General features: G+C 38.0%; 1 protein-coding gene across 1 annotated transcript in view; it reads left to right on the top strand.

Moving 5' to 3' along the window:
- CTDSPL2 (CTD small phosphatase like 2) overlaps nucleotides 1-25,756 on the top strand; it is a 43,446-nt gene that overhangs the window by 12,462 nt on the left and 5,228 nt on the right. The window contains exons 2-10 of the mRNA XM_056347842.1: nucleotides 7,558-7,766; nucleotides 11,661-11,799; nucleotides 13,926-14,075; nucleotides 14,554-14,769; nucleotides 15,821-15,899; nucleotides 16,177-16,288; nucleotides 17,221-17,307; nucleotides 24,728-24,790; nucleotides 24,886-24,965. Of these exons, the coding sequence (XP_056203817.1) occupies nucleotides 7,575-7,766; nucleotides 11,661-11,799; nucleotides 13,926-14,075; nucleotides 14,554-14,769; nucleotides 15,821-15,899; nucleotides 16,177-16,288; nucleotides 17,221-17,307; nucleotides 24,728-24,790; nucleotides 24,886-24,965 (1,118 nt within the window). The 5' untranslated portion in view covers nucleotides 7,558-7,574. The remainder of the gene's footprint in view (nucleotides 1-7,557; nucleotides 7,767-11,660; nucleotides 11,800-13,925; nucleotides 14,076-14,553; nucleotides 14,770-15,820; nucleotides 15,900-16,176; nucleotides 16,289-17,220; nucleotides 17,308-24,727; nucleotides 24,791-24,885; nucleotides 24,966-25,756) is intronic.

Genomic DNA, 25,756 nt, shown 5'->3' with positions numbered 1-25,756 from the left:
TCAGTTCCAAATGCATGTAGTGTAATCAAAACAAAGCCTCACTAGCAACGCAATGGCAAAACAAAGGTGCCTAGAAATATGATTGCTAGAGCAGAAAAATAAAGTAACAAAAAATCTATTATCTGTTAAGGCCAGTTGTGAAAAGGCACCTTCATTCTTTGGCAAAATCTTTCTATGAAAATCTTTTGTTTAGGGGAGATGGTTAATCTTTGGGAGAGTAGAACTATGTATGTGAGCCTGAGACAGACATACTGAGGAATCATCGTTAAAACATGGGGACTGAAGACCAGGGTTTCCAAGCATGATTTTATTTCAGGTTGAAATGACTTAGTAACCTGAAAGAGAGGGAGAAGAAAAGGTGCTTTCAATGAAGCAAGATAAAATTAGAGTTATGTCACCGTCCACACAGTGGACTCGTGATGGTTCGTTTACTATGATCTCAAAGTGCAAAAAATCAAGGTGACCATGCCAAGGGGTTATGCTTTGATCAAACAGCACAACTTTATTGTTTGCCCGTAAAGCGGTGTGTGATAGAGTGGCAGGGAGGGAAGGAAAGGTAAAGTAAAAAGAAAGGAAAGAGGATTATAGCTACCACCACGAGTCCAAGGCGTCCCTATGGTCCCAGGTCCAGGCAGCGTCCCACCCATCCTTCCGATCCTCGTGATCCTTGGTGGGAAAGATCTCCAAGGTTCGGTTGCTAAGGCACCATCTTTTATTGCCGAGCAACACACCTCGCTCCTCCTCTGGCCCATGGGTTGTTGCCAGTCTCACCTTCTTGAGCACGGTTACCAGCATGTCCAAAGAGGGGTGCCCGAGGCGTGGTTTGCCTTAGAGGCGGGTAGCTTCAGGCCAGAAGGTGTGTTTTTGTATTATAATAAAGAAAAGTTCACCTGAAGTTCAAGTTTTCTGGTTCGTTGCTATGGCAGTGGTTGTGATCCATCTTCCGGACAGCGGGTATGTGGCCTTATTGTAGTTGTTCCTTCCAGTCCCAGGTAGCAGGGAGCGGCATAGTACTCCTCATACCGTGCAGTTCTCCTTCCCAGGGTCTTTGTGTCTGGGTGTCCATGAGGACCACATTCCATCTCCAGGTCTCTGTTGGCAATGTTGAGACAATATTGTTCTCTTTGGCCCGACTCTTACAAGGTGCCATTTGCATTTGATCTCTGATAGTTACAATTGCTAGCTATTTATTTGATGGAACTTGTGGTTTCTTTATATATTTATCCAGATTTCATAGCCAAGCACCAACATTTGAATAGTACATATTGTGTGTTTTGCTGGTTTTATAAGTCATTGTCTTTTTATCTTGTTTTTATGTACATTATACTAGCACTACTTCCAGACTTTGAATCACGGTTTCCTAGTTAATAGTTGTCTCTCTAGGAGGCAGTTGCAGAAAAACACACTTGAAAGATTTGAGGAGAGTGACAGGTAATAGTGTATGTTGCAAAATATGAAATACATCAGCTGGAATAACATGAAATTGCTGTAATTTTCTAGGGAAGGAGAATAAGTTGGTTAAAGAAAGGCCAAAAGTCTTTGAGGGGGAAAAGTCTCAACATCTTTGAACTAACAAAAAACATTTACTTGAAGTTTGTAAAGGCTTTGGGGCCTGTCTGGATGAAAGACATTGTCTATAAGTCATTTCCCTTGACTTTGTTGTGAGTCCAGACAGGTATATCATTACACTGTGGTTATCGTTTGTCCCATATTTCTCTCTCTTGACCTGGCATAGGCTTACCAACTTTTTGTCCATTTCCCATGGTGACTCAGGCTTCTTTGTACACTAGCGTAAGATCTTGTGTTTCTTGAAAGCATCACTAGTACCATGTGAATGGACTTCAGCCAGCTCAATGAACACATCTTCTCATTGGGATGTTTCTTCATACTTGAAATCTGGGTCACATTACAGTAATGAAATGTGCTGATGAAATATGACTGGTATTGTTTGTTTAAAAGGAAGTTGAAGAAAATATTTGTTCTTGGTTTTTCTTTCTGTGGATGTGCCCACTGTGATCCAGCTTGTATATCCAGAAATATTTGAAAGAAATGAACACATTTTCTCAGCAGCGAGGTCTGCGCTATCCGAGCTGGTTGATAGTGAGCCACTGAACCTGCCACTGGTAGCTCACAAATTGAAACCCAGGTATCAGTTGTCACAGCTGTTAAATTTGGTGACAGTTCACGGCTTTGTGTGTGTTGGTCATGCATCCATCTCTATATCTGTATCTACAATATAGACAGCATGCATTGACATTCTTGCTCAAAATCTAAAAAAAATATTTTACTTCTTTCTTGGCTTTGCGTAAAAAATGTTTCAAGAAATGCTGCGGAAGTAATGCAGGAAGAATATTGTGGTTGTTAAAATCGGATATATTTCACAAAATTTTTCAGTGTGCTTTGTTTTGCAGTGTGAATCTTTTACACTCATTGGTCATGGCAAAATGATGGCAAAAATTGATGTATGGGCACAATTCCTCTGAGGAAAGGGAGTGTTTTTTGGCTTACTTCTGTCATTTGGAAGGGAGGTGTACTGTGGCAGCAGAAAACAAATATTCTGTCAACATAGGCTGTGTCCACACGAGGAGGTTAATATGCTCTATAGCAGCAGAATCACAGAATCATTGAGGTTGGAAAAGACTTTTAAGACCATTGAGTGCAACCATTAACTTAGCACTACCAATTCCACCACTAAACCACATTCCTAAGTGCCATGTCTACACATCTGTTAAATACCCCCAGGGATGGTGACTCCATCCCTTCCCTGGGCAGCCTGGTCCAGGGCTTGACAACCCTTTTGGTGAAGAAATTTTTCCTAATACCTGATCTAAATCTTACCTGGCATGACTTGAGGCTATTTCCTCTCATCCTATCGCTTGTTACATGGGTGAAGAGAAGCTCTGTGTATCAAAAACATTGAGAATCCCAACATATCTGATGCAAGTTCCTCATAATTTCCTCTTCTCTTACTGTCTCACCTCCTAGGAGAAGGTCAATCTGCCTCCTGACGCCATGCAGGGTGGTGAGGTAGGCTCACAAGCTTCCTCTAGCTCTGTACATCTGCACTTCTGTGGTGGTAGGGAGTGCGTGATGCTCTTTGTGATCCAGTGAGGATTTGCAGCATCTCTCTGATCTGCCTGGGAAGGACCTGGGTATTACATTTCAATGCTAGAGAAATTGATGAGATAGGTGGGATCTATTTATTTATTTATTTATCTGGTGTGTTCCTGTCACTCACCAAGTTACACTCCTGAAGCGTGTTCAGTTGTCTTAATCCTGTAGAACTTTTCTGGTGTTCAGGCTTGGCATATACAGTTTACAGTGGTGGCCATTCAGTGTTATTACTGAGCACCAAATTGAATTTATAAATTGTTCAACACTATAATTTTAGAATTTCTTGTCAGTTCTCTCTTCCTATTGTTTGTCACTACTGTTCTTTTACCATCCTGCATCAAAAAGCCTTAAACCCTGTAATTACATGTGCCTCACCTAATTTTTCTTCTATAGTTTTGGGAGAAATAGGTAAAATAGTAGTACCATGTGTGGTGGGAAAAGAAGATAATCCCTAACTGAAAGTTTCATGGATGTATGCTCTTATTTAGAAATATGAGTCGTTCACAGGAATTTCTTTCCTGTAGGTACACTGTACCTGTGCCATGGAATAACAACAGTATTTACAGAGGAGTGAGCCTGACAACTTAGTGTGTGGGCACTCAGGGAAATGGGGAATTTATTGCAGCTGTAGCTCATTCAGCTGCTGCTTTTTAATAGCTCCTTCATTTCTTATTTTCCTGTCTCAGAAGTTGTTTAATGAGAAATTCATTTAGACCCTCTTTGTTGTGTATTTCTCTTTCGAAGAATGAGGGTTTTCCCTTCCCCCCCCCCCCCCCATTCCCCCCACCACCCCCCCCCATTCGTGGTTTATTGTAAATGTAGAAAGAATTTGAGGCTTTGAGAGTTTAACATATGACATGTATACAGTGCAGAAACATGGCTCGAGTTTTTAAATATTCAGTATATTTGCTGCTAATATATGTAGTTGACTTCACGTTCATGATGTTGCGGTAATGATTCAGTATCAACTCTTCATGATGAGAAGGAATTACACTACTGCACAGAGAGGGGATTTTGAGCTGCAAGCTGCTGAAGGAATCTGCTGAAAAGAGAATTAAAGTACAAAAATTGCTTAGGATTGTTTAGTGTAATCCCACATGACTCTGGTCTTAGCACATGTTTCTGGCACAACCAAGGTGGCAGCTAAGTCAGCCTTGACAGAACGAGGTACTCGGTTACACATGCGTTTAGTCAGGCTCTTTGCCGAGTGGCATGCTGTGGTGAAATCCGAATTGTACGTGTTTGAGGAAGGAAATTCATGTACATGTTTAGACTTGATTATTTTGACTGAGAGAGTGTTTTAAGTATTGTAGTCTGGTTTATGCTTGTTGCAGAAAAGAAACGTGACTATAATTCAAGTAGAAACTGGCCACTGCCAAATGTATCAAGCATTAGAAAAGCAAACTCCTGTCATTGAGAGGATTGCAGGTAGCTGTTGCTAAGTCCATTAGAGATACTTATAACCCCAGGCTTGATACCCAGGGTGTGAAATGAGCCAAAGAACTCTCTGGCAGTGGTGTACAGATGAGTTGAATGGTTCCTTGCTGGATAAATACATACTCACCGTTGACAAACATTACATTGGTTCGTCTTTTGCCTAATACTTGTTTCAGTTCTAGGAAAATCAGGCAACGTGGAGTATAGCAAATTCTTCTCCTCAACTCCTCAGCAAAACCACGTTTCCTATACCCGAGGGGCCCTCATGAGTATAGCCTGCCTCTTGCTCTTGTCTTGCTTCCTGGCAGGAAGGAATGCAAACAACAACCCATGCGACCTGTGCAATACAAAAGGAGAAGGGTTAGTTGTTCTGGCTGGCATAGGGCTGCCTGGCAAGTCAGAGATGGGAAGGAGGCGACTGTGCTGGGCTGGGGATGCCCATTTGAAACCAATTGAAGCTGGGATTGTTGAAGTCTTCGTGACTGCTGTCTGCACTCCTCTGCTTACTTCTCTGCCCAAGAGATTGCTGTCTGTGATCCAACACTGATCTCCCTGTGATATACATCTCGTAGAATTTCAGAGAGTTACAATTCAGCCAAATTAATTCCTAAACAGGTTGATAATAAAATTCCCTTTTTCAAATTGTGGAAGGACTAGAGCTCCTTGGAGAGTTTTAAGAATATTTTTAACATGTCAAAACAGTGTTGTTTTTATCAAACTTCCTTCCAACAAATTGGTATTTAACTTGAAACGTGGATATATTTAAACTACTTGGTTTAAAACTTTAATGGCCATTTTCTGTCTCAGGCTGTATTTCCTGCTAGGATTGGGAATTAGTTCATCTCCCACATACAAGAACACAGAGAAACCTTAAATGTAATTGTTCTTTTTTCAGCTGTCTAGGATAATACGATTTTGGTAAGTCATGCTAACTTAAAAGTACATGACTTAATGCACACAATGTTGATAAAAAGTAATGCTTTCCACGATATTTCTGAAGTGAAATTACATGTTTTAAGGTATCTTTGGACCATCCTGTCCACTGATGTTTGATAATTTCTTCAGTTCTATAATTAGGTCCTCTGATTTGCACAGAAATACAATGGGAGCATATGTGTGTTGTAGATCCTTCCCACTATAAATCACGCCCAGAAAATTAATCTGGCAGCTGTTTGTAAGAAGGAAAAGTAGAGATGCAAGTCCTGATAACAAGCATATTTATTTTACATCTTTGTATAAGAAAGTTATTTTAAATTTTTTTATTTTTCTAGTGGTAAGGAGTCAGAACAGAAAATAGGATTAAAATCTCTGGGGATTTTTTTTCATTATTTCTCTGCATTACTTTTTTTTTACATACAGTAGATCCTTTTAAATGAAATGCAGATTTTTTTGCAAATATTAATAATGAAAGGATACTCTTCATGGACTCGGGAGTTTTAATGCTTCTGTTACTAGAGGGCGCAAGATTATAAGGAATCACTTTTTATAAATTTAGGCTATGGTTTTTGTGGTCTTTCCTTAAACCTCAAATATCAGTCTACTTTTGCTGTAGTTACTTCAGTCATTTAGAATCTTGATTTGTCCTCCTCCCTTCTGTAAATGGCTGTTGTTTTAAACTACTGATGGAAAATGCTGGATATGCAAGTACAAAAAATGAAATCTGATGTTTGCTGGCAGTTAAAACAAATACTATATGTAACAAACTATTTCATTCTTGACAATACTAATTGAGTACTTTTTTGGTTGAGTCTTCTAACAGTAGCATCAGTAGTTGTGTTATTCTTCACTAGCTGGAACACCTTTCGTTTGAGATTGAGATTTATCCAACTGTGAACAAATGCAATTGTGTACAGTTTTTGGACTGTTTTTGAAAAAATGTTACCACAGTATTTCCATGCCTGTGAATCATACCAGTGCCACCGTTGCCTTTTCCTAAACAAGATAGCTATTGTGACATTGCTTATATTTTAAGTGTTATAGATTATTTATTCTGTCTGTGAGGCAATACGATACATGCTAAATGAACTTCAGAAAAGCAGATTCTGATTCCTATTGTGATAAGCATATGCTTTTCTTTTGAAAAAAATAAAAGCTTTTTGTCACGACTTCAGCTAGGAAATGTGTATTACTTTCTTACCGGTATTTCTGAGCGTTACTATTCAGACGGATTTGTTAGTACTTCTTTTTTTGCTCCTGATCCAGTATACGTATAATTTTAAGCACATGAGTAGTCCCATACAAATTAACCCAAGTATGAGCTTCTGTCAGCTGAAGAAGGCATATCTCTCAGTCCAGAGAAGCAGTTATATTTATGCACAAGTTTGACTATACCAGCAGTCCAATTGAAGGTTGGAGATGAATGGGACACATTCCCTGGAATGGCCTTTTACTCTGCTTTAATAAATACTGCCCTTGCATGAGTCCTTCTGTGGCCTAATCTTATTCCCAAATACAGTTGTATTGAAGATCAATCTTAAGTTCCTATGTTGAGCTGCTATATCCTCACCTATATTGAATGCATAGTCTCACTTATGATTTCTTCTTCTGTGAACACTTGACACGAATTTAGATTTATGCCTCATCTCAGATTTAATGTAGAGACTTAAAATGAAGTATTGTGAGGAACACAGAGCTGGAAAGGACTGCGTAGGTCATTGAGTCTAGTCATCTGATGCTGAAGACACCAGGCACCATACAATCCTTTTCATCTTAAAAGCAGGTAGATTTTTTTTTGTTCCTGCTACTCAGATTGGAGGGTTTTGCAAAAACCTCATTGATCTAATGGTTAGATGTAGCCACGGCCAGATGATATTAATTTGTTCTTCTGCCAGTGTTACGCCTTAACTTAAATAGCTCTTCTCTTTGATTTAAATTAAGCCATATATATGGATGTAAAAGGTCGGTGCATCAGAACACTGTCAGTGTTATATAATTTTTTGAATTCATGATCTGAAGCTTAATACATTTCTTCAATGACTAACTATTCTTGTTTTTTTCCTTTTATAGCTTTACATGTGGTACACATGAAAATGAGGCTGAGAACGCGGAAAGCTTCTCAGCAATCGAATCAAATTCACACACAACGTGCTCCGAGGGCAAAGAGGAAACATTCGGAGGTAGAAGAGAGCTTACCTGTTGGCGGAGGAAAACCACAGAAAAATGAAACTGGCTTGTTGTCTTCAATCAAAAAGTTTATTAAAGGAAGCACACCCAAGGTACACCATCAGTGGGTTCTTTTATTTTTTAATTGAGTCGTATTCAGTTAAATTTGATTTAAAACCTTTTCTTCTATTAAGTATAAACAAACATGTAATGTGGTGGGAGCAAAACATTTTTGTAAAGAATTGGAAGGCAAGAAGTACCTGTCGTAGTTGTCAGGTAACAGCTAATGGGTTTTTTGTATTTTATTTTTTTTATAAAGCAGATTTTCAAACGCTACAGGAGTCAATTGTAGGCATATTTAAGACAATCCAGTAAATCATGGGGTTTATTACCTAGGTAGTTCTTTGTGAAAATATTGGGTAATAAATTCAGTAGGATTTTAACTTCTGTTTTAAGGATTCCTTGAATGTGAGGATTACCAGGACTAGCAACTAAGAAAAGCAAGTTTGTAAACATAAATTTGCTGAATATTTTTAGCGTTTTTATTCAAAATTGTTTAGGAGTCCATCAATCAATAAAGGTCAAACCTCACAAATTCAACTATCGTGAAATTGCTACAACTACTCAGTGTATTATTGCAGTGAACACTGCCCCCACTTTGTGGATCAAATTCAAACATTGTCAGGGCTAAACCACTATAATCTCGCCTGTCTTGATTTAGACAGAAATCTGAACTTTACTAATCTTCACGTTAAAACCTGTTGCATGTACATTTTGAGGGTGAATTTTTCACACATGTGTGCATGTGTGTAACTTTGATAGGCTGAATATAACCTTGCAATTGCTTCAAAAAACTATGGCTTTTTTCTGTAAAGGGAGACCAGTTAAAAAAAAACAAAATTAATTCAGTCCCAGCAGGCCAGATACTGACATTATGTAGCTGTAAATTTTAAAGAAGAGTAGCCAAGAAGTCATTAGTAAATTAAATGTATCCCAGATTAACTATACGAGAAATAAAAATACACAAATTCAGAAGTATTTTCTGGGTTTTGAACTGTTGAAATGATAACTTTGTAACAGGCTGAAGTTGAAATAATTTTAATTAAAGTAGCACTGTATTCTTAAATTGTCAAGAATATGATGAATTGTAATATTTCATGGCATGTGTTAATTACCTATCATAGAAACATTGAGGTACGGACAAAGAAATCTTTCTGTAAAAATGAATGGTTAAATCCACTTACATTTTGTGTTCTGTTAAACCAGGACAATTAATCTATTTTGCATTCAACATCTATATTGTAGCTCAGTAGTGCAACATTTTGGCTGCAAAACCACTGCAACAAAATGCTAAAATCTAAGCAAAACACTTTACATTGGAATTTTAAGATAAGGGAAATATGTCTGGTTTTCCTTTCCTTTGTCTCTTCAAGGTTTTGTTAACTTTCTCTCTCCTCGTCTTCCCTTCCTCCCCCAAATCTTTGGATTACATTTCATTCTTTTTTTTTTTTTCTTGACACATTTTTTAATACACAATGTCCACATTTTTCTCCTGTTTCCTTTCATGTCCTCTCCTGTGCCTGTAGCAGGACTTGGAGTGGTTCCAGTGGCATTAGCATGGCATGATATTGATACTGCCGGGCTATCTTCCAAAGCGTTAATGACTTAAAAAAATAGTCTTGTGGCTGCCATGGAAACGTTATAACTCTTTGAGATAGTGTATGTGCACAACTTGCATAGTAGTTTGTTTATGGGAAAGCCAAAATCTAAATCACCACTGAGGTTATATGGATTTACAGCAATAAACGTCTTCCTAAGAAGTATATTTTGAGAATTTTGATCATCGTCATAAGGTTGTTTATCTGGTATTGTAAAGATGTCATATTGGAAATACTTCATAAACAAACAAAACGTGAAAAAACCTTATAGCTATTTAGATAAACCAGAGACTTAGATAAAGTGTGGCTCTTCGAATGTGGATGGTGATGGGTCTGATCTTGAGGTCTTTTGCTGACTCGCGGTCCCCGTGCAAGTTGGCAGTAGTCGTGGTCATTTACAAAATGATAAATCTGATATACCAGAAAACCTGACACACATATGCACACAGGAAGTACTATTAAAATTTTTAAATGTTAATGGTGGAAATATTGTAGAACTTGCTGTTGCAAGTTCCTTTAAACTTCTTAAATTTGGGGGTTTCTAGCACTGTCAGAAACTACTTTTGACTTTGAATGTGTTGTCATCATTTCTAGTTTAACTTTAGGCCATTCCTTGATAAATACATGGTTTCTGAAAACAACCTAAAAGCAAACAAAATGTTTATGTCTGTGTGACATTGCCCTGTTCCTTATGGCACAATTATGAGTAATAATAGGTTATAATGAATTGAATAGATCATATAATTCGAAAAGATTGTTACATAAACACATGGAATAGGCATATTTAATTCTATATGTATGCAATAAAATGTTGAGTGATTAAAGCAAGTAGCACAATACCATTGTATCATATTTCACCTTTGAATTCTATATAACTAGTACAGCAAGGGCACAGCAGGTGTGAGCTTTCCCACCACATCGTGAAGGATGAAAGGAGTCCAGATTTAGTGAATTCTTTGTGCCTCTGCCATCAGCCAGATTTCCTGTTTCCATTGTAATTTCTGTAACGCTTCTACACTTGTTTTCTGTAAAGCAGAATGAGAACAGAACTCATTTTATGAAGGCCAATGGATAGCTTTAGAAGTTAATTAATTTCTCTCATTTTTTCCCCCCCGGTGTTGAACATTTGAACAAATGACCTGGAAGATAAGATGCTTTACTGTTCTTCTATCAGTTCAGTGAGCCATCCGTTTTCTCTCATTATATGGATTTATGTTGTATACGATATTAATTCTAAGTGGTAGTAATTACATTGTTCTCACCAAGGTTGTTGCTCAAGGATATTGCCAGTAGGAAGCTTTTGGGATCAGTGGTGTTCACTTGTCTTCTGATACGAATGTCAATACTTTTCCACATTTGTTAGTATTTCTTTTAGCTACTGCAGTGTTTGCATGGGCTTTAGATTAATTTTTCTAAAAGATCTATTTTTTTTGGAGTACGTGAACAGTTTTTTTCTTTTTAAAGATGTAAAACTGCTGCTCTAGAAAGGTAATATTGTAGTTCTAAAATAGAAATTTTAATTAACCTTTATGTGTTCTATGGCTTTTTTTTTATATTTAATTCAATTTATTTTGCCTTGTCTCATACCTCACATTTCAGTGTACTCTGTACGGTCATGCTTTAGATTTCAGATTGCCATTGAGTTGTAGTAGGTACTTTGGGGAAAAAGGGGAAGAAACCTGTCTTAAACATGTGTGCCTACACATACACTCATGCACAGAAAAAATGAGAAACTGTTTGGTTCTACATCATTCATGTAAGTGTCACAGGGAAGATCAGTCATTTACTTAAAGGAGAGTCATTGGGTCATAACCCTTGCTTACACCACTTCTAACAGCTACGTTTTGCCATGTACTATCTGATACGCGTTGAATAGCAGCACGTTATATCCTTGTGTACAGTTTAGCAAGGCACTTCATGTAGGGAGCATGGTGGAATTTCACATTGAATATTGTCATGCAGTTTATTTCCTATATATTTAACATGCAGACAAGTCAAGTTTCAGGTAATTTTAGTTGCCTTGTCTCTACATTTCCCAAACTTTATAGCGCTTCAATATTTATAAATTGGCTGTTCAGTGAAATAGTACTTAGACAGTATTTCTACTACAGAAGTTCCAAGTACAGTTTTCTTTCCTGGTACTTTGCTCTTTACTTTGAGTTGTGTCAGTTCAAATGAATTTAAAATTCCAGCTGGCCAGATAACATGTTGCATACCCTGCATCTGGAAGTGGAACAATAAATAGATCTTTTGCAAAACTCTCTAACAGTTAACATCTTCTGGTGGTATTCAGTGGAGAAAAGAGGCACTATTCAGTACGTTTCTTTTTTCCCCCTTTTCTATTTTAAGGAAGAAAGAGAAAATCCTGCAAAAAGAAGTAGAATTGAACGGGATATAGATAACAACTTGATTACATCCACACCTCAAACAGGAGAAAAGCCTAATAAACAGATCTCTCGAGTACGACGGAAAAGTCAAATGAATGGAGGTTTGTAAATACTCCTAATCATATGTTGCAGTCGAATGGTGATTCAGTAGTCTTACAGCTCTTAACTAATACAGGCCATTTCTTCAATGGTGGAGGTTCTTAAGGGTTATATGATTGACTTCAGTGACAGCAAGGCTGAGCTGATAGTAGCGAAGTAAGATTTCTCTAAGCAACAGTTAAATTACTTCTCAGACACATCCATTGTATTTTTGTAAGAACAATTTGGATACATGATCATGACCAGCCATTGGTTTCAAAACAGGAACTAAATTAACTTTTAAAAATTACTGTTCTAATAAACCAATGATAATTGTTTGATTCAGCTCTTCTCCCATTTTCTCACAAAAAAAAAGTGAAATACAACTTCCCAGCTCATGAGCGTTGTGTAAGTAACCAGGTGTCCTTAGATACTGAAAGCACTTGTCAAACATGTAGATGGGTTTCTGTCCTAGAATCATGGAAAATGTAGATCAGAAGGGCCCTCTAAAGGTCATCCGGGCCAGTCCCCCACTCCCCTCGCAGCAATGTTCATCCAGCTTGAAGTGAGATCTGACTTTGGAGTTAAGTTGTGCTGCTCAGAGCCTTATCCAGTCAAGTTTTGAGTGTCTCTAAGGATGGAGATTACACAACCCTGTTCCCCATGAAAATTGTTTCTTTTTTAATGTCTGTAATAATGACATGATCAAATGGTCAGTGACATTTAAAGTATCAGCTGTGGTTCCAAATCTGACTTTAAAAAAGAGCTGACTTCTTTTCTAAGGAGACTCTGTGATTGTGCTGCCTGTCAGTGTTCCTTCATTCTTCATTCCCCCAGTAATGTGGGAATCCACTTTGGGTTTCTGCCAAGTTTGACGGCAAGGCAGAGGTCTCAAAGATTTTGTGATCCAACAAGGTTTGCAAAATCGGTAGCTGAGTAAAGGATAGAGCTCCAAATAAGTCATTTCAGTGATGGAAAGGTTACCATGTGAGAGAATTTCCTATTTGGTGGTTGTCAGATGTCTGTGTAACATGGCTTGAGGAAAAAACCCTTTTTCCAGTGTTGGCTACTGTTAATTCAGGTTTTTTGCCTCCTGGAGAGAGAATGGATATGCACCCGCTCACAGTGTGATGCATGCAGGCAGTGCTTAAAGACGGAAGAAAAGCTATTGACTTAAATCAAGTCTGTTCTGAGGTCTCCGCATAGAGCACACTGAGCCCACGTTACTGAACAGCGATACGGAGTTCTTAGTAAAAATATTGCATATTAGTGAAGGCGCTGAGTTGCAGCTGGCACACACTACATTTTATATAGAAACGATAGGAAGTGTGAAGTCCTTGTGCAGCTCCATCAGGCTCAGCTGACAAAAAGGTTCTCAGCTCATGTGCACAGAATACATGTGCTTACTTCCATATGGACAGACGTCTCAAAGCCTTGTTACTGTGAAGTAAATAACTTCTCTTTCATCTCAGTCTCAGAACTGTGTCTTGGATCTCAGCCACGAGATGGAAATTTTTAGTTCTAGGATGTACTATACTGTACATGCACATTTATAGAAAACCTTCCTTGTTATGTGTTATGTTTTGTAATATGAAAATTTATTTAACTATGTCCTTTGTTACCTGTCATTACAACTAAAAATTATTTAATTTGTATTTATGCGTGCATGTGTATGTGTATACAAGTGGAGAATAATAAATTACGGGCTTGATCTTGTGAAGTCTGGAGGCTCAGCCACTGGAGTTCCACTGACACTTGTTTCTGTCTAGTGGAGTCCCACTGCTACTGATATTATTTGTGGAGAAAGGTGCACAGCATCTTAGTCTGTCTTCCATCGTCAAGCCCATTTAAAGGATTTAAATTTATTTATTTGTTAATCTGTAGCATACTTCATATAAATATTGAGAGCTTCCTGATTTGTAGTGTTAAACTTAAGATGGTGTTGAAAATTGGCATTTTTTTTAATGTTGATAATAAATTGCTAGCTTTTTAAAATTATTATTTACTTAGGCTAATTTTTTGTTGACCAAGTTGAACCATGAGCAAGAGGGATCTTTCCCATAGTGAAAATAATAACAAGGAAAGAGAGGATGTAACTGTGAAAAACAGAAGCATAGTATTACACTTCATAACTCTTCTTCCTTTACAGAAGCTGGAAGTTACGAAATGACAAACCAACACGTAAAGCAAAATGGAAAATTAGAAGATAACCCTACCACTGGCAGTCCCCCACGAACTACATTACTGGGAACCATATTTTCTCCTGTTTTCAATTTTTTTTCACCAGCAAATAAAAATGGTAGGTATCATTTAAAAAAGCAATAATGTTAAAGCTAAGAATGATAAATTATTTTTTTTAAAAGAAAAAGCTGTTTTGAGTGGCAGTACACTTTTCATTCTGATTTACAGACCAAGAGTTACTGCTGCTAGATAAAGGGCTCCTTAATTCTTAAAAGGGTTGATCATTAATAAAAGAATCAATACATTTATATGCATTAGAACATTTCTTTCATAGCTGTAAGTATCTAGTGGTGTACCTTTTATTAAAATAGAAAAAAGAAAGAAAAAGAAGAAAAAAACAATTGGTATTAAGTTTCTTGCTCCAAACATGAAAGGCATTTGTCGTGATCTTCAATTTGGTTCTTACTTTTGTAATGTGAATCAAATGCAGCTATCTTCTGGAAGTTTTTTGGTGTGATTAATAATGATTACCAGTATTCTAATGGGTAAGTCAGCTTAAAGATAATGACTGTGAGTGTGCCAAAATCTTAATACAGGAACATCAGGATCAGATTCTCCCGGACAAGCTGTTGAAGCTGAAGAAATAGTCAAACAGCTTGATATGGAACAAGTAGATGAGATTACTACAAGTACTGCAACATCAACCAATGGAGCAGCTTATACTAGCCAAGCAGTGCAGGTCAGATCTGCTGTCAACAATGGTTTAGAAGAAGTGGAGGAAACAAATGACCGTGACTTGCCACCACTTACAGGTAAGAAATGTGTGTTTGCCTTGGACTCAAGTATTGGAGCTGTAATTTGTACTCTTAGGGAAATCCTAGCATTTTGTATAAATTAACATTTCCCATTTGCTTAGGGCATGCAAACAGTATTAATATTGATTTTTATGTGTAATAGACAAATCTGGTTTATGTACCAAAGACACAGTTTTGGCAAGTCTTACCTGTTCCCAGTATAGCTCAGTTGACCTCACAGCATTTCTTCAAATGAAAACAAAGATTCCAGAAGAACGGCATTTTTATTAATACTGAACCTCCCCACCACCTCCATTAAAAACGCACACCCTGGACTTGCTGATAGTGAAAGAGAAATTGGCAACATTTTGATATCTTTTATTAGAACAACATGGTGAGGTGAATGAGAAACATAGAGATCCTACATTAAATTTCCACGTTTTCTTCAAAAGACTATCATATGTCTTTTTTTGACAAAAATTGTATCCCTTAAACTCACCTTCTCCTCTTTGTGCATGGCCAGCATCAAATTCTTACCTAATCCTCCCTAGACTCTGAAAACATTGGTAGTTAAGTAGTGTGGAGGATTTTGAGGACTACTTTCACAGAAGTAAACTGAGCCTCTAAGTAGCAGGGCTGAGGTGTGAGCCGGGGGTCCCGTGCAGCCCTTCCGAGGGGCTCTGCTGCCTTGTTTCAGAAGGGCCCTCAGGCACGAGGTGAGAGTGGGCTGCGGGCTGGAAGAGTTGGGCTAGCTGCTTAGGCTGCGGCGTGCACCCCGGCAGCTCACCTCGTCACAGGCTGCATGGGTGCCTTGCTGTGTCTTGCGGTCACAAAGTTCTGTGGCACGATGTGACATCCAGCTCTGGGGTAGCTCCCTGAGGGGCTGTGCAGGCTATTTCAGGGGAAACGGGGCTACGGGAGGCGGGGGCTGCAGGGAGAGGTTTTTTCACTGTTGAAGCATTCGTGTATCAAGTGCAAATTTTCACTTTTAAAAACTGCACTAATAAGACTAGCTCTTGTGGTTTTTTTGTTTTATTTTTTTGTTTTGGTCATTTTCGTTGAATTTTAGCACCAGTATCTCCAGACAGTGGCTACTCATCAGCTCATGCAGAAGCCACCTATGAAGAAGACTGGGAAGTCTTTGATCCGTGAGTGCTGATGTTTGTACTGAAAATATTAAAGTGATCATTTTGGGTATTGGATTAAGGCCTTTTTATTTAAGTTGGAACATTTTTATGTTGTGGTAATGAATTCCAAAAGCTCTTAACTTAAAAAAAGTAAGTGTATATTGGTGTGGGGTTTTTTTCAATGTAAAATACTTATTTCTTGTGCAGCATTAAATATTTGAAATAATAAGCTGGGCTACAACATTACCAGTTAAATAATTTGTATACATTTCTACAGCAAAATCTGTGTTCTTTTCAGATATTATTTCATCAAACATGTTCCACCACTAACAGAAGAACAACTTAACAGGAAGCCAGCTCTTCCACTGAAAACAAGAAGCACACCAGAATTCTCATTAGTTCTAGACTTGGTAAATACCTTTATAAACACATACCAAAGGCAGGGGGTAGGTAGCGTTTCATTCATCTTGTTTGTTGCTGAAATTAACACTGTTTCCTTTCAACAAAAAGGCCTTGTTGAATGTTATGCAATTTTTAGTATTTTTAGTTTAATACAGTCTGCATTAAAAAAAACTAACACATTAATAGTGGCAAGAATAGAATGCTTGCTGTATTTGTTGAATACTTAATATCCTGATGAGAAAAAAAAAAGGCATTGCAATTTTCATCATCTCAAATAAAAGAGTTATCTGTCCCCAAAAAGTTTTCCTAAATCCAATTTGGAAGAAAAAAGAAATGTAATAAATAGGAAAATTTGAATGAGATGTAATAAATAGGAAAATTCAGCTTCATATGTCTTGCATCAAGATTGCTCAAGAGCGTATCTTTTAATTCTTAAAACATTCGTTTCTTAGAGGGCACAAATCCACTTTTTAAAATATTCACAGAAAATATATTTATTGTTAAAATAATTTCTTCTAATATCTCTGTTTTGAAAGCTGTTTCAGACCCTGTTAATGACAGCAGGAACATTATTTTACCATTAAGAGTTTCAGCTGGCATGTCCTCTAGTGGTCATATGAATGGATAGATTATTCAAACTGACAGATGCAGGTTGGAACTGAATGACAGGATAGCCTACAAAATTAAAATATCTTCTTATAATTATGCCCCTAGCACACAATTCTAAGTGAAATTTTTCAAAAACTGTAAGAATAATGAAATGTATAATTCATTCTAGGAATTTTTCTTCAGTCTTGACAGCACTTGCACAAAATAGGTTTTCCAGACTAAATAAACCTACCTTAAAATGAGCATAGAAGTCCAGAAAATTACTTCTGTTTTCAGTATTCTTTTCACAATCTTTTCTTTCTTTTATACAGTCTTTTTTTTTTTTTAATAGGATGAAACATTAGTGCACTGTAGTCTAAATGAATTAGAAGATGCTGCACTCACTTTTCCAGTTCTTTTTCAAGATGTCATTTACCAGGTAATTAGTGCGCATAGAAAAGTATATACCTTTTAATTTTGTTTAAGATACGAATTCTTGCTGTGTGCATTTTGTTACCTTGTTTTACGAGAGATCAGTAACTGTCTGGCTTTTAACAACTGTCTGGGTTATAAACTGCAGCTGTCCAGTTTTGCGAGGCGGGTTACCCTGTATTAGAAACCCGGTGGAGCGCTGGTTTTTGCCACCAAAACGTGGTGACATGGGTCACTGGTTCCAGTTGTGCACACTCATTGCTGAGAGCATGTGAATGGTCTGTGTAGCTGCGATCTGCAGCAGCACCGTTTCTCCTTGCCAGCAGGTGGAGGCAGGAACACTGACAGTTTGGCCAGGATCATTTCCCAGGTGCAGCTTCTCATGGACTGTTAATTTTCTTCCTTTGATCGTTTCTTTCTACATAGAAGACATCTTCAGAGGACTGACATGAACTAGGATCTGTCTTGGTCGTTAAGTCTTGCTGTACGCTTTGCCAGTGCCAGTTCTACCTCTTTACTCCTAGAGAGTCTGCTGGGCACTTAGAGTGATTTTTTTGGTTGCCTTGCAGAGACTGCTAGATATAGGTTTTCGTTCTGCTTTAGGAGGTGTTGTCAGTTGTGTGTGTTTACATTGACGTACCACAGAGGAACAAGCATGGGAAGGAGGAACTCTCTTCCAGCAACTACCAAAGATGCTGCTCTGACCCAGGCTGTTGTTCTCAGGTCCTTTTGTGTGATGTACCTGGGAGTAGCAACAGCTTCCCCACCATGTAGTTCGCACGATATTGGACCTCACTGTAGTATCTTTGGAGAATGAGCCAGTCATCAGACACCTTAAAAAGACACTTGTCCAGGTATTTTTCATGATTTTAAAAATGTTTCTCTTTATTGTTGCATATAAAACCCCTTGGAATCTGAAAAGCTGAAATAATTCTTAAACGTGAGTTTATCTTCTCTCTTATTTGGTGATGGTCACGCACAGTTTTCTCCAGGTTGAACTTGAAAGGAGCCTTAGAATTAGTTCTTTGGTGGTTCTTGACACTGCTAACAGAATCAGGAAGACTAAAGCTTCATTTTTTTTCTATCCTTCTCTTACAAGATCTCAGTATGATTTGAGTATTTTCTGTCTATAACTGTGGTCCTTTTAGTGACTGATTGTTTATGCTGAGATCTAACTTGGATTTTGCCTTTAGGAAATGGAAGTCAGTGTAGAGTATGACTTAAAATATTTCTAATGCTTTATTTAACAGCACTGTACACAAGCGTGTATAGCCCTTGATACAGTACAGTATCAGTATGTGTGAGTCCTGGATAAGTTTTCTCTTGGCTCTAGAGACTAGCCTGGGTTTGCTGAAGAACAATAGCTTCTTGCAGGCTTGAGAAAGTTGGCCACTGTCTTTGAGCACACTCTTCTGATCGCTGTATTCTGTTTTCCTGGGTTTACATCACACTAGACACTGACAAAACATGTACTTCTTCCTAGATAACAGTAACAAGCAAGTCAAACATTTTAAGTTCATCTTTGACTAAGGTACAATAAGCAAAAAGACAAATAATCATCTCCTGTGATAAAAGTTGAAAAGTTGTTTGTTGGTATTTCATACCCTTAGCGGTTTTGTCAGTGATTAGCTATTTATCAGCTTTTAAAATTTGTTTTACTTACCAAGTTGACCATCACCTCTGGTATAGTCCTGTTAATTTCATGTCTTCATATTTCATTTTGAAAGCAATTTTAGCTGGCAACAGAGAAGCAGACACTAAGCTGACTGAGCAAAGTAGAAGTCAGCAAGTTACTATCTATAAGGTATTGCATAATATAAGCCACCGAAAACAATGCTTGATGTGGAAGAAATGTTTCTGAAGATGTTTTTCATTGTTATAAAAATAGGTACTACTTTAATGTAGGTTTTCCAGAAATATTAGACATTAATTATTTTTCAAGAAGGAGTAGAACCTAGTTCAGTGCTCATTTTCCTACGGAATGTCTTTGCCTTCTCCCATTAAGTCTGACTAACATTAATACAGATGTGAGCCTGGGTTCAGAGCATTTCAGTTTTCTTACCCATCTGAAGGCATCAAGCCAGTGCTTTTGCAGTAATATTGTGATGAGAAACCAGGCACTTTCTCAAAAAGATGCTCCAGAACTGGCCATCGTAGGATACAACACTAAGAATCAGACTGACTTGGGTTCTAGGAGGTCTGTTATAAAATAACAGCGAAACTCAGTTGGCTGTGAGTCAGGCACAAGTTTCACGCACATGAACTCGGCTCTGTTATTGCTTGTTTCAGCGATTGTAAGTGATGGTCTGTTTTTAAAGAAAGGTTTCTAAAAATATGGGCTTGTTTGCTCTTAAGTTATTTCTCACAACTTACCCAGAGCTATGCGGAAGGACTATTTAATGTCTGAGCATAGAGCAGTGTTCTGCAAACTTAAAAATTACCATGTGATTCTGCACTGATATACAGCTTTTTTGAAACCTTTGGATTAGTCATGTACACTCACTGATTTCTGTTTCAAAAGAAAAAAAAGAAAGAAAACATATTTGTGAAATGGGTACAGTTGAGGTTGCTTACTTCAGGCTTTGGAGACAATGAATTTGTTTGTGTTTTCTTGGCTGAAAAAACATCTCTAAATTATGCCAGTGTTTTAAGTTTGGGACTTAGTAAAAATACAGTCTTTGCAAAGCTGAAATTAAGTACCATATCTGTTAAGTGCTGTCTTACGTCTCACTGGAAAACAAAAATAAATGTTCAGCTCTTCAGCTGTGGACTTTAGACTTTGTATGCTTTCTGTTACTTCACACAATAAGATAAGCAGCTTATCTTGCAAAGAAATTTATCTTTTTTTTTTCTTGGTAAAGAGGTTTTATTTCTGTTGCTGGCTTCAAGTCCCAGATATAAGATCATCTCACTCTGTACCACTCCAAGGCTACCTTCCTCAAAAGGCAGATGTTTTCACTCCGTTCTTCAGTTGAAATGCATCTTTATTGATCTGTCACAGAACAATTCCCTTCAATCTTTGTGATCCTCGAAAGATGTTCTGGAACTCCATAGGTCAGTTGTAGGTTACTGAATACAGTGTTACGTGTATCCCATCTTACTGTTGCCAGTGCCGACTTAGCTGCTTTACTTTGTTACTGCAGTGGAATGAGGCAAACAATGCCTGTGAATTCTGGCTCTCCCTTCTAATGAACTCCACTCGGTCTGTTTCTCGGAAATAACAGAAGAGCCATCAAGCTTTGGATCTGAAAACCAGGAAGCTTTAGTGTATCCTGGGCAGCATCCACAAAGAAATCTGGTCTTACTTAGGTTGGGAAGATGTTCTCCACAACTACCTGAGACTGTAGCGAGGTAGGTGTGGGACTCTTCTCCCAGGTAATAAGCGATAGGACAAGAGGAAATGGCCTCAAGTTGTGCCAGGGGAGGTTCAGGAAATTAGGAAAAATTTCTTCACCAAAAGGGTTGTCAAGCCCTGGACCAGGCTGCCCAGGGAAGGGGTGGAGTCACCATCCCTGGGGGCATTTAACAGACGTGTAGATGTGGCACTTAGGGATGTGGTTTAGCGGTGGAATTGGCAGTGCTGGGCTAATGGTTGGACTCAATGGTCTTAAAGCTTTTCCAACCTCAATGATTCTATGAGTCTGTGATTCTGTGACTTTATTTTAGTTCAGTAGAACCTCTAGAATTGCACTTCTGCCCCTTGAAGAGCCATGGCTGGCTACACTTCAGGCAGTTCTGCCTGGTAATGAGGTGGTCTTCGTCTTGAGTCACTTAAGACACAGTCCAGTCAGAAATGAGTCCGGCTTGTTTGCCTGGCAAGTCCGTCCTGCTGCCAGGCCTGGAGCAAGACCCAGCTCAGTGCATCGTGTGTGTGTCATGCAGCTGAACTAAGGCTGGCTGCACGTGCCACCTGTCCTTGCAGCGGGCTGGCTCAGGGCTGTTTGAGGCAAGAGCAGGGCAGGCGGGTTGGCCTGGTATTGTTGTCTGGCATGCCCCAAGGCCAGGTGGGGAACCTGGATGCAGCTGGGCCGGGCAGGAGGTCTTGCCGTGCTGGAGAATGCTCATCTTGCATGTGCAGTGGGTAAGTGAGCTTCACATGGGCAAGTTAACTAACCTCTCTCTGGTTCTCACCTTGTAAAATGATGGTAAAATCATCAGGTATAGAGAGATGTTACGGGTATATTGAAACTCATTATTGTAATTACAGAGACTTTGACACCAAGTGGAACGTGTCTTTTGTTGGGCTTTTTTAATGCATGAAAGGAATAATGTTTCCTTCTGATTCCACCTTCAAAGAAGTTAAATCCGGTGTATTTTGAACAAGGAAGACATTGAATGACAGTTTTGATTTTGCACATTTAGATTTTGTTGCCATTGAAGTAATAGGATGTGATGATCATTTGGGGGTGGAGGGGAACAACAAACAAAAACATAAAAAAACTTTGAGGGGCTTTTCATATATGTTATGCATTTATAAGTCACCTTGAAGCAGATGATGACATGTATCTCTGTTGGCAAACTTCCAGTCATTAAAAGTAGAGGCAATTATTATTAGACTTCTATCTATGTTTTTAAAAATTACTTTTCATATTAGATCTACTTATCAGAGTGATGGCTGCAGTTTGTTCTACTTCCGTTACTTAATTCTTCTACTTTGGTTACCTGGAGTTCTGTGTCAGCTCATCGTAGCTGGGTGTAATGACGTGGGTGCCTTAGGTTGTGCCAGTGTGTCACAAACCAGTAAAAACAGACCAGTGAATCTGCCATTGATCTCATTGTTAAATTATATAGGTGTGTGTATAAGCTGTAATTAGAAATACATGTTCTAAAAAGAAGTATTTTTTCCTGGATTTCTTGTTTGCATTCAAACTTGTTAGAGAAACATTGATATTAAGATAGCTACACACTTACAACTGTGTGGCAGGAATCTAAAATAGAACACATTACAAAGATGCTGTGATTATCCACAGACTAAAAAAAATATTAAAAAATCAAAAAATAAACCAGAAAGAGTGTGCACGCATGAGGAAACCAAGCAGCCATAACTGTTCTCTGATCTATTGGAATGATTTTTAAAATTCTTTAATCTGGCCATTGTGACCAGTATTACTCAATCCAGATTTAAAGGGAAATATGCATCATATGGAAAATGTTTTTATTTATATTAGTGGCAGTTGAAATATCGGCAGATACTTTGCCTTACTGCTTTGGTTTCTGGGAGAGTTTGTAGAAGAGTTGTTGAAGAGGCTGTTTCTAAACTTCTCAGAACAGAGAGTAGGCTTGTTAATTTGAAATCAAGCTCCTGAAAAAAACTTAGAATCGAACATCACCCTCTTTATCTACCATTATTTGCAACTGTTACCTCATGTGCAGTGGAAACATTAGTATCTTTTCTGTGACTTACTTTTTAGTTTTGAAGAGACAGATTCAGGTTGCAGTAAATAAATATTTACTCGGGAAAAATTACATGAACAGAGTAATCCTTTTGGCACTTGCAAAGAGAATTCAGCTTCCCTTAAGCTCTGGGTTACAGCTAGGGAGTTTGCTGGCTGCTGTATATGCTTGCTAGGTACAGCCTGAACAATTTGCCCTGAATTTACAATCGCAGACAAGTCAAATGTTATTTAGCAACCTGGCGACTATGTGTTAATTCATTACTTGCGTTCTTGTGTTAAGGTAAACGCATCATCTAGTCTTTGAGCAAAACATCACTACCTTAGTATGGCAAGATGAGGCATCATTTTCACAAAGATTTTAGTGCTGACAGGAGATGTGGTGTGAAGACACACTTGTCAACTCTGTATTTAGAAAGTTGGCTTTTCAGTAGTTACCTTAGCTAAATGCAGCCCAGAAACCTGTCAAGCACAGGCTGCAGTCTCTCCAAACTGTTCCGGGTAGCCGATTTGACGGGTAGTTTTTTACTGCCTGAAAATGTGGGTTTGCCAGAATGAGCAGGGAAGTAGACATTGTCTGCCTAGTCAACAAATGTATCTTCACATGCCAGTAGACATCCTATTGCCAGACATGATAAGACTGTCTGATTTTGATGATTGCTTCTGGGGGAGGGGGGACAAAACATGTTACTGTAATAACTGGTTGCTCTGCAAATTTAAGTCAGAACTTTAAGAAAGAAATGAATAAAAGCCCTACCAAATTTTAAGCTACATAATGAAATTCACATGGGTTTAGAAATACGTGCTTCCTTTAAAGGACTACAGTGTGTTGCAGTATGTGCTAACAATATGAAATTTTGTATTCACTTAAAGTTATTCCCCTTTTGTTCTCCTGTGGTCACTTGGTTGTGTCCACATGTAAATTTGATACAATTCAGTTCAAGTAGTACAAATCCTTTGTGGAGTTTTCCTGTGATTTGAAGGTAAATGTAAGCCTATTCCTAACTGGAATGTTAAAAAAAGATAAAAGCTGAAATTACCTCGGTTTCAATTAAAAGAAGCTCTGTGTGCTCCCTTCTCTTTTTGGCTATTTTACTAACTCTTTTGTCAGAACTGTAATTCTGTATGTGGGTAACCTCTGAACCAAAAAGAAAGGTAAGCAGAGTGTACAGCTGTCATTTTTACTCCTCAGTGTATGTAATCCCTGATGGTCCAGATCAGTGCCAAACACCACGCCAGGCCATCGTTCAAATATAAATTTGAATGTAATACCACAGGAACAGGATGGTGCTTGATCTGTGCCCTCACATCTGCTGGCGTGTTGGGCCATTGCCCTGAAGCTACAGATTTATGTAGATGCCTGCGTGTGAGTCCAAGTCTTGTATTTTGAGTTAATTCAGAGAGAGATATGCAGAAGTCTCCTAACTTGGTATCTGTTCTCATAAGCCTACAATTTTTTACAGGGAATAATTCGTGTATGTGTGCAGTTTTGTGCTGGTGATATCTGAATTTATGAAAATTTGGAAACAGCTGAAACCTTTTTTCTTTTTCTTTTTTTTTTTTTTTTTAATCACTTCTGACACTCCCATATTCAATGTGTAATTCCTAGTGGAAGAAGGAAGGTTATTAAGAAGATTATTCGGTTTATGTGCTGGCACACATTATCTAGTAATTGAACTGATGCCGCCCAGCTGGTGAAAGCTAATTCAAAATGTTTAGCCAAAGCAACAAGTTTCATTTTTCTTTAGAGATTGTCCACCTTTTATATTTTAATTGGAATTATTTCTAATTCCATCAAATTTTCCAGTAAATTTGTTAAGCCTAATTTTATCATCTTACGCTTTCACTTACAGCTGCTTAGGCTGCAAGCTAATTTAACATTGTTTTAATTGCATTATTATTCTGTAGGAAGCTAATATTTGCTGTTTACTTTATTCATAATGCTCCTTTCAACCTCATCTTTACAAAGTGATACTTAGTGGTGCGGGTGATTAAAGTATCTTGAATCTTTAATAAAGTCCATCTCTGCTTCAGGTTTATGTCCGGTTAAGGCCATTCTTCCGAGAATTCCTGGAACGTATGTCTCAGATTTATGAGGTAAAAACAATTAGACACTACGTTTGAATTTAGTTTTTAAATTGTATTCACATACTTATATCTAAAATAATTACTTTTTCTTCTTTTTTCCGTAGATCATTCTTTTTACTGCTTCTAAGAAGGTATATGCAGACAAGTTATTGAACATACTAGACCCTAAAAAGCAGCTGGTCAGGTAAAGATAGAAAATCGTGAATGTACCTGTTGTAAGCAAACTACGTACTGTTTCCTAACAAATGTCGTGAAGAAAGTGATGCTGACATTCATTATTGCAGTGTGTCTCACTAAACTGATTCTTTGTGTTTCAGACTCTAGTCTGAAAGTGAGAGAAAAATCCAATGAGGCGATTGAATTATTGTCCTGGTGATAAGCTAAACCCAGGTGGTTTACGTTGCCCTCTGTGGCCAAAACCCAAACCCATTCGTGCTCTGCTGTGTTAGGCTTGCTCGAAGAAAATGACGTCTTGGGTATCAAAAATGTGTTTGAGCTGCTTTGGAATACACATTACTACTAAAGAAAATGAACTGAGTGTTACTTTTGAACTGTTCAAAATCGATTTATTATTTATAAATAATTGTATAGTTACCTTTACAATCAGCATATTTTTATTTCTTACTCAATCACAAAGTAATTTTTGTGTGGGATTTGTATTAGAGTTGTTTTGGTTTTTCACTTCTTAATACTGAGCTTGGTTTGGAAGGGATTGGCATCTCTCAAGAACGGTTCCTTAAGGCATAAAGAAATTCCACCAGATGAGATTCTTTCTGTTATTCTCATCTGGAAGGTGGGCCGTTAGGTGGGAAAGTTGAAACCGAAGAGGAGCCTTCTCAGGGATTCACCCTACACAGGGTGTCCCAAATAAGGAAAGTAAACTACTGTGCCTGATAACAGTCAGAACTGTTTAAATTCTGTGCCTGGGACACACTGGCAAAGCACTTCTCTGCATCTTCTTATTGTCCTGTTCTT

The sequence above is a fragment of the Falco biarmicus genome, chromosome 7 (genome assembly GCF_023638135.1).
Source record: "Falco biarmicus isolate bFalBia1 chromosome 7, bFalBia1.pri, whole genome shotgun sequence".
NCBI classification, from domain to species: domain Eukaryota; kingdom Metazoa; phylum Chordata; class Aves; order Falconiformes; family Falconidae; genus Falco; species Falco biarmicus.
The sequence above is the reverse complement of the archived record's forward strand: the minus strand, read 5'-3'. Positions and strand labels throughout refer to the sequence as shown.